This window comes from Gymnoscopelus microlampas, assembly GCF_963454915.1.
Source record: "Gymnoscopelus microlampas genome assembly, chromosome: 12".
NCBI lineage: Eukaryota > Metazoa > Chordata > Actinopteri > Myctophiformes > Myctophidae > Gymnoscopelus > Gymnoscopelus microlampas.
Genome location: NC_139949.1, coordinates 39218064 through 39228116, shown reverse-complemented (window position 1 = coordinate 39228116; position 10053 = coordinate 39218064). Strand labels below are relative to the sequence as shown.

The following is a 10053-nucleotide window of genomic DNA, read 5'->3' as shown; positions in this document are numbered from 1 at the left end:
TTAAACAACAATGCAATGCAGAATGTTCGCATCAGAATTTGAATCACTGATACAGTGTAGTAAGTTTGAAACTCATGGAAATTTTATTTCATAACGTAACAGAAATATGCGTTCAGGAGGTATTTACAAAGAGAGGGACTGGTAATGGTCGTTAATTATGTCACCTCATAGAACAGAGATGTACATTAGATTATCACTGGAAGACAAATACAAAACATCTTATGTAAACAATTGCCTAGCTTAGCTCAAGGACACAATAGTACTGAATATACATAAATCAAGCTATTTCCATGACTCCTGCTTCAGTCAGTTCCGAATAATCATGCAAATAATGTTATGTAAAAATACAACAACCTCAGATTACATCAGTCTATTTCCCAAAAATAAGTGATCTACAAGCTCCTAACGTGTTGCTTTGCGATGTGTTGTGAGCTTGAAAACGCCTATTTTCGCAGAATGTTCGCCCCATAGAATAGGGGCGCTAGGTTTCGAGTGGTTAAGGCGTTTGCTGGTTTCTGTACTGACTGTTGATCTCATTGAGGATGACGTCTGAACGGGGCTCTTCATTGGCTGTGATTGCTCTGTCGTCAATTGGATTACCTGCAGTGGGGCACAGAGTTTTACATTCATTATTACAGTACGGTTCTTTCTAAAAAATGTTCACCAGTAGAAAGTAATACATATTTTGATGTTGGCTCTTAACAGCAAGGTACCAGCACATTTCAATAAAACAGCGGTTATTCTTTGAACACCACTACTAAAGCTTGTTTTTTTTATACATTTGCATCTCTGAATGAAAATCCCACAAATAAATTATTTAAAATTAATTGTTTCGTCCTTTTAATTCTGTTATACTGTTTCTAGTGAACTGTGTTAAAATAAATAATTTGGATTCATACCAGTAATACTTAATACCATGACTCCATAGAGCACTGAAGTCTGACATAACTTACACATCCTAGGTTTGTCTACCTGGTTCGCGGTTTTCCACCCCCATTCTGAATTCCCATAGACGTATTTAATATCGCGTCAAATAAGAACTGTGTTCCAAAAATAAACAAATGACCCTGGCGGTTTTACTCTTATGGATATGAAGCATCAACTGACGGTGAGAAAACGATAATGTTACTTCCGCCGAATTAGTTACATTTTCGCCAGAAACAGGCTGTATCAAATATAAGTGACTGACTGTCATAAACGATACAGAACCTCCTCCCTGACAATATCACCGAGACAGTATTTTTGGACCACAATTCTTATATGAGACGATTCTAAGATGAGCCAATGTTATTCTCCATAGCGAAATTACTTTACGAACCTGGGGATGAACTAGTGACGTCAGGACTTCTGTACTCTATAATGTATTTCTCTAAATTACACTTTCACTCCCCTACAAGGGAAGGGGAGCTACCGTAGTGGAGCCTGGAGTAATGTGGCCAACATTTGTCTTACTATATTATGTTGATATAAACCCATTTCTAACAAAACATGTCATCCGATAATTATGTTATGCAAATGTGCCATAAATGCCTACTACAGTATGTTGGGGGAAAAAAAGATGTAGTATACTATGTCATGTGACTTGACTTGAAGTCTCAAGTCAAGATATGGCTCAAATCAAGCCATTGGGGTTGTCAAAACCTTAGTCTTTGGCATTCAAGTCCAAGTCTTTTTTTGATTTGATGACAAATTTGAAGTCCTCAAATTTGTGACTTTTTGCAGGTGAGGAAACTTAAGCTCTTGTTGTAAAGTCCTCTCCTGCCATATAGTGGCTCATATTTTAACTGCAGTGTGCACTCTTCACATCAAACAGCATGTGCCATTCAAGCTCTTGTCACATTTTAATGTCACGATTCTCACACATTTTTATTGACAGATTATTTTTCTTTACTTTGATCGATTTTCGTGACACCCCTACTGCAATGCCTAAAATGTGCTATACCATGCCATGGTGGTACCATCACTGGTCATTTCAAACAAGATACATATATAACTACCCAGGGGCCTATTGACACGAGTGCCGCGCTATGAGCTTGTAGATCTGCTATTTTTTTTTAATCTTGAAAATGTGTTCATATCGTTGAAATATATCTACATTTTTAAAGCGAACATTTTTAACTAAAATCTTTGCTTCTGGGGGTCCCTGGCACAAAACATTTTCAGATGGGGGTCCGCGGCCAAATGTATATCAATTTAGGGGTCCTTGGCATGAAAAAGGTTGAAAACCACTGTTTTCGCAGTAGTTCACAAACTTTTTAGTTCAAGAGTCTTGAGGCTTGGGTCCCGGCTACCGGGGAGACATCAAATTTCTCTTTTGGGTCATGAGTCCCAAGACTCAAGACCCAACCTGCTTCCGGTCTCCTAAAAAGGCATCCGCCCACTTCACGCAGATAGCTACGCGAGATGCGAGACTATGCAGATAAGTATAAGGGAAGTAAACCGGAGATGGTGTGTCTTGCCGGTTTTTGTTGCACAAGTCTTGTTTATTTTTTCAGGACTTTAAAAAATCTCCAAGAATTCAAGGCTTCATGGAGTGTGTAATTGATAGAAAATAAGTCTTTTTTGGGTGAACTATTCTTTTATGTGTCTTGTTCAGGGACACTTTGACACATTGCTGAGGCCTGGGATTGAACCTGGGATTTATGGCTTGACAGGCAGGCTCTTTAACCATTCAGCTATGGCCAGTTGGCCACATCATCAGCAGTGATTCTAAGGCAGTTGTACTCTGTAACAGTAAAGGGGTTTCAGGGGAAACCAGCAAAATGAGGAATAATATAATAAATACTGTCTTGCTAATAAAGCGTCATGTCTCTCATTTTCTACAATGTATTTGATATTACAATGTATTAGGAATGAGTCACATAATACTTCAGAAATAAACCTTTGATAGCTTCTCCTCCTCATGAAAGTGTTTGGTTTTGTGCTATTATGTCCAGCAACCTTTATGATAAAGGCGAAAAAAGATAGTAGACCCGTAGGAGCCAGACTGCTCAGATGCCAAGGTTCCTGTGCTGGGATTCAATCCCATGACCTTGTGGTCTGAAGTCAAGAGCTCTTCCAACAAAGCTAATCAAGCACACTGACCTTTGTACATTGACAATACGTGAACGTGATGGGTCATTCCACCAAATTAATTTGGCATTTGGCTCATGCACTTTACAAGTGGGCTTATTGTCAGCAACAGCCAAGAACACAGGAGTCTATCCCTATTAGCACTAGACCCCAGGGAGACAGACACATGCTGATTTGCCATTTCCAGGATTTGAGTCTTGAGTCCCAAGACTCAAGACCCAAAAGAGTCTTGAGTCGAACCAATTACTCCCGCGGGTACATCAAATTTCTCTTTTGGGCCTTGAGTCCTAAGACTCAAGGCCCAAAAGAGAAATTTGATGTCTCCGCGGGAGTAATTGGTTCGACTCAAGACCCAAAAGAAGGTGAACTGACTGTAATGATTCAAAATGTCATATATAGAATAGAAACCCCATTCAAACTTTAAAATGTTCATCTTACTGTGGACATGTTTGCCTGAAAGGGAATCTTTGAAATGTTTAATAGTTTTAGAATTGTACTCCTTTAAAAGTTCAGAGATTTATAATGGAGGTCGATGGACGAATTTGGGACCTCAAAAAAACACTTTCACCTAGAAACTCCATTCACAGTTCAAAAATTCCACCTTACTGTGGACATGCATGCTTGAGATTTTTTTTGGGGGAAATCATTTATAGTTTGGGAGATATTTAACTTTAAGCGCCCCATTAATTGTCGATGCGGCAATGGACATTTAAAGGCAGGCTTACAACTACATACTTACGCCTAGTAACCTCATTCATACTTTAAAATGTTCATCTTACTCTGGACATGTTTGCCTGAAAAGGAATCTTTGAAATGTTGCATAGTTTTAGAATTGTACTCCTTTAAAAGTTCAGAGATTTAGAATGGAGGCGGATGGAAGGTTTTGGGACCTCAAAAAAACACTTTCACCTAGAAACTCCATTCACAGTTCAAAAATTCCCCCTTACTGTGGACATGCATCCTTGAGATGTTTTACTTTGAAATGATTTGTAATTTTTTTAATATTTAACTTTAAGCGCCTAATGCATTGTCAATGGCAATGGATATTTAAAGGGAAAAGGGTACAAAGTTTTGGAGGCTAAGTTAACAGAACAAGTCAGAACCTCTGTGGTGCAGTGGTTTAGATACAGGACCTGCAACCAGAAGGTTACTGGTTCAAATCTAACCAGGACAGGTTTCCAACAAATACCTGATTCTGGGAGGCATGCGTTAATCCGACAGACCTTTTCTCCGACTATGTGGCATCCGCTTGCGGTTAGGGTTAGGGTGCGGGTTTGGTTCGGGTTTAGTATTGGAAACGTCGGAGAGCTGCGCTGTCGGACGAATGCGCTGTCGGACTAACGTACTGCACCCTCTGACTCTTGCACCTTTATCTGATCTTTCACTGAACAGCTTGTAAGACACCATAGAAAGTATGTACCATGATGGAGCAGTGGTTAAGATTCAGGCCTTACACACTGAAGGTCCTGAGTTCAAATCTCGGAAGGACATCTTTCTAACTTTTACCTGGGGCTTGTACCTTTATATAATCTTTCAGACAAATTCCACGCAAGTCAACAGAACATGTAAGGACCTCTGTGGTGCAGTGGTTTAGATACAGTACTTGCAACCAGAATATTCCTGGTTCAAATCCAACTGGCACACTTTTTTTTTCTTTCCCAAGACTCAAGACCCAAAAGAGTCTTGAGTCGAACCAATTACTCCCGCGGAGACATCAAATTTCTCTTTTGGGCCTTGAGTCCCAAGACTCAAGGCCCAAAAGAGAAATTTGATGTCTCTGCGGGAGTAATTGGTTCGACTCAAGACCCAAAAGAAGGTGAACTGACTGTAATGCTTCAAAATGTCATATATAGAATAGAAACCCCATTCATGTTCATCTTACTGTGGACATGTTTGCCTGAAAGGGAATCTTTGAAATGTTTAATAGTTTTAGAATTGTACTCCTTTAAAAGTTCAGAGATTTATAATGGAGGTCGATGGACGAATTTGGGACCTCAAAAAAACACTTTCACCTAGAAACTCCATTCACAGTTCAAAGATTCCACCTTACTGTGGACATGCATGCTTGAGATTTTTTCTTTTGAAATCATTTGTAGTTTTGGAGATATTTAACTTTAAGCGCCCCATTCATTGTCGATGCGGCAATGGACATTTAAAGGCAGGCTTACAACTACATACTTACGTCTAGTAACCTCATTCATACTTTAAAATGTTGATCTTACTCTGGACATGTTTGCCTGAAAAAGAATCTTTGAAATGTTGCATAGTTTTAGAATTGTACTCCTTTAAAAGTTCAGAGATTTAGAATGGAGGCGGATGGAAGGTTAGGGTTAGGGTATAGGGACCTCAAAAAAACATGTTCACCAGGAAACTCCATTCACAGTTCAAAAATTCCACCTTACTGTGGACATGCATGCTTGAGATTTTTTCTTTTGAAATCATTTGTAGTTTTGGAGATATTTAACTTTAAGCGCCCCATTCATTGTCGATGCGGCAATGGACATTTAAAGGCAGGCTTACAACTACATACTTACGTCTAGTAACCTCATTCATACTTTAAAATGTTGATCTTACTCTGGACATGTTTGCCTGAAAAGGAATCTTTGAAATGTTGCATAGTTTTAGAATTGTATTCCTTTAAAAGTTCAGAGATTTAGAATGGAGGCGGATGGAAGGTTAGGGTTAGGGTATAGGGACCTCAAAAAAACACGTTCACCTAGAAACTCCATTCACAGTTCAAAAATTCCACCTTACTGTGGACATGCATGCTTGAGATTTTTTCTTTTGAAATCATTTGTAGTTTTGGAGATATTTAACTTTAAGCGCCCCATTCATTGTCGATGCGGCAATGGACATTTAAAGGCAGGCTTACAACTACATACTTACGCCTAGTAACCTCATTCATACTTTAAAATGTTCATCTTACTCTGGACATGTTTGCCTGAAAAGGAATCTTTGAAATGTTGCATAGTTTTAGAATTGTACTCCTTTAAAAGTTCAGAGATTTAGAATGGAGGCGGATGGAAGGTTTTGGGACCTCAAAAAAACTCTTTCACCTAGAAACTCCATTCACAGTCCAAAAATTCCCCCTTGCTGTGGACATGCATCCTTGAGATGTTTTACCTTGTAAAGATTTGTAGTTTTTGAAATATTTAACTTGAAGCGCCTAATGCATTGTCAATGGCAATGGATATTTAAAGGGAAAAGGGTACAAAGTTTTGGAGGCTAAGTTAACAGAACAAGTCAGAACCTCTGTGGTGTAGTGGTTTAGTTACAGGACCTGCAACCAGAAGGTTACCGGTTCAAATCCAACCAGGACAGGTTTCCAACAAATACCTGACTCTTGCACCTTTATCTGATCTTTCACTGAAGAGCGTGTAAGACACCATAGAAAGTATGTACCATGATGGAGCAGTGGTTAAGATTCAGGCCTTACACACTGAAGGTCCTGAGTTCAAATCTCGCAAGGACATCTTTCTAACTTTTACCTGGGGCTTTTACCTTTATATAATCTTTCAGACAAATTCCACGCAAGTCAACAGAACATGTAAGAACCTCTGTGGTGCAGTGGTTTAGATACAGGACTTGCAACCAGAAGATTCCTGGTTCAAATCCAACTGGCACACTTTTTTTTTCTTTCCCAAGACTCAAGACCCAAAAGAGTCTTGAGTCGAACCAATTACTCCCGCGGAGACATCAAATTTCTCTTTTGGGCCTTGAGTCCCAAGACTCAAGGCCCAAAAGAGAAATTTGATGTCTCTGCGGGAGTAATTGGTTCGACTCAAGACCCAAAAGAAGGTGAACTGACTGTAATGATTCAAAATGTCATATATAGAATAGAAACCCCATTCAAACTTTAAAATGTTCATCTTACTGTGGACATGTTTGCCTGAAAGGGAATCTTTGAAATGTTTAATAGTTTTAGAATTGTACTCCTTTAAAAGTTCAGAGATTTATAATGGAGGTCGATGGACGAATTTGGGACCTCAAAAAAACACGTTCACCAGGAAACTCCATTCACAGTTCAAAAATTCAACCTTACTGTGGACATGCATGCTTGAGATTTTTTCTTTTGAAATCATTTGTAGTTTTGGAGATATTTAACTTTAAGCGCCCCATTCATTGTCGATGCGGCAATGGACATTTAAAGGCAGGCTTACAACTACATACTTACGTCTAGTAACCTCATTCATACTTTAAAATGTTGATCTTACTCTGGACATGTTTGCCTGAAAAGGAATCTTTGAAATGTTGCATAGTTTTAGAATTGTACTCCTTTAAAAGTTCAGAGATTTAGAATGGAGGCGGATGGAAGGTTAGGGTTAGGGTATAGGGACCTCAAAAAAACACGTTCACCTAGAAACTCCATTCACAGTTCAAAAATTCCACCTTACTGTGGACATGCATGCTTGAGATTTTTTCTTTTGAAATCATTTGTAGTTTTGGAGATATTTAACTTTAAGCGCCCCATTCATTGTCGATGCGGCAATGGACATTTAAAGGCAGGCTTACAACTACATACTTACGTCTAGTAACCTCATTCATACTTTAAAATGTTGATCTTACTCTGGACATGTTTGCCTGAAAAAGAATCTTTGAAATGTTGCATAGTTTTAGAATTGTACTCCTTTAAAAGTTCAGAGATTTAGAATGGAGGCGGATGGAAGGTTAGGGTTAGGGTATAGGGACCTCAAAAAAACACGTTCACCTAGAAACTCCATTCACAGTTCAAAAATTCCACCTTACTGTGGACATGCATGCTTGAGATTTTTTCTTTTGAAATCATTTGTAGTTTTGGAGATATTTAACTTTAAGCGCCCCATTCATTGTCGATGCGGCAATGGACATTTAAAGGCAGGCTTACAACTACATACTTACGTCTAGTAACCTCATTCATACTTTAAAATGTTGATCTTACTCTGGACATGTTTGCCTGAAAAGGAATCTTTGAAATGTTGCATAGTTTTAGAATTGTACTCCTTTAAAAGTTCAGAGATTTAGAATGGAGGCGGATGGAAGGTTAGGGTTAGGGTATAGGGACCTCAAAAAAACACATTCACCTACAAACTCCATTCACAGTTCAAAAATTCCATCTTACTGTGGACATGCATGCTTGAGATTTTTTCTTTTGAAATCATTTGTAGTTTTGGAGATATTTAACTTTAAGCGCCCCATTCATTGTCGATGCGGCAATGGACATTTAAAGGCAGGCTTACAACTACATACTTACGCCTAGTAACCTCATTCATACTTTAAAATGTTCATCTTACTCTGGACATGTTTGCCTGAAAAGGAATCTTTGAAATGTTTAATTTCAAAGATTCCATCCGCCTCCATTCTAAATCTCTGAACTTTTAAAGGAGTACAATTCTAAAACTATGCAACATTTCAAAGATTCCTTTTCAGGCAAACATGTCCAGAGTAAGATCAACATTTTAAAGTATGAATGAGGTTACTAGGCGTAAGTATGTAGTTGTAAGCCTGCCTTTAAATGTCCATTGCCGCATCGACAATGAATGGGGCGCTTAAAGTTAAATATCTCCAAAACTACAAATGATTTCAAAAGAAAAAATCTCAAGCATGCATGTCCACAGTAAGGTGGAATTTTTGAACTGTGAATGGAGTTTCTAGGTGAAAGTGTTTTTTTGAGGTCCCAAATTCGTCCATCGACCTCCATTATAAATCTCTGAACTTTTAAAGGAGTACAATTCTAAAACTATTAAACATTTCAAAGATTCCCTTTCAGGCAAACATGTCCACAGTAAGATGAACATTTTAAAGTTTGAATGGGGTTTCTATTCTATATATGACATTTTGAATCATTACAGTCAGTTCACCTTCTTTTGGGTCTTAAGTCGAACCAATTACTCCCGCGGAGACATCAAATTTCTCTTTTGGGCCTTGAGTCTTGGGACTCAAGGCCCAAAAGAGAAATTTGATGTCTCCGCGGGAGTAATTGGTTCGACTCGAGACTCTTTTGGGTCTTGAGTCTTGGGAAAGAAAAAAAAAGTGTGCCAGTTGGATTTGAACCAGGAATCTTCTGGTTGCAAGTCCTGTATCTAAACCACTGCACCACAGAGGTCCTTACATGTTCTGTTGACTTGCGTGGAATTTATCTGAAAGATTATATAAAGGTAAAAGCCCCAGGTAAAAGTTAGAAAGATGTCCTTGCGAGATTTGAACTCAGGACCTTCAGTGTGTAAGGCCTGAATCTTAACCACTGCTCCATCATGGTACATACTTTCTATGGTGTCTTACACGCTCTTCAGTGAAAGATCAGATAAAGGTGCAAGAGTCAGGTATTTGTTGGAAACCTGTCCTGGTTGGATTTGAACCGGTAACCTTCTGGTTGCAGGTCCTGTAACTAAACCACTGCACCACAGAGGTTCTGACTTGTTCTGTTAACTTAGCCTCGAAAACTTTGTACCCTTTTCCCTTTAAATATCCATTGCCATTGACAATGCATTAGGCGCTTAAAGTTAAATATTTCAAAAACTACAAATCTTTACAAGGTAAAACATCTCAAGGATGCATGTCCACAGTAAGGGGGAATTTTTGGACTGTGAATGGAGTTTCTAGGTGAACGTGTTTTTTTGAGGTCCCTATACCCTAACCTTAACCTTCCATCCGCCTCCATTCTAAATCTCTGAACTTTTAAAGGAGTACAATTCTAAAACTATGCAACATTTCAAAGATTCCTTTTCAGGCAAACATGTCCAGAGTAAGATCAACATTTTAAAGTATGAATGAGGTTACTAGACGTAAGTATGTAGTTGTAAGCCTGCCTTTAAATGTCCATTACCGCATCGACAATGAATGGGGCGCTTAAAGTTAAATATCTCCAAAACTACAAATGATTTCAAAAGAAAAAATCTCAAGCATGCATGTCCACAGTAAGGTGGAATTTTTGAACTGTGAATGGAGTTTCCTGGTGAACGTGTTTTTTTGAGGTCCCTATACCCTAACCCTAACCTTCCATCC

At 38.7% G+C, this 10053-nt stretch overlaps 1 protein-coding gene across 3 annotated transcripts in view; it reads right to left on the bottom strand.

The window, feature by feature from the left end:
• Nucleotides 1-121: 121 nt before the first annotated feature.
• The window catches only part of LOC311056845 (uncharacterized protein), a 37590-nt gene continuing 27658 nt past the window's right edge, over nt 122-10053 (bottom strand). For all 3 annotated transcript variants that reach the window (XM_084073682.1, XM_084073683.1, XM_084073684.1), the window contains one exon: nt 122-600. In XM_084073682.1, the coding sequence (XP_083929808.1) occupies nt 497-600 (104 nt within the window). In that variant the 3' untranslated portion in view covers nt 122-496. The remainder of the gene's footprint in view (nt 601-10053) is intronic.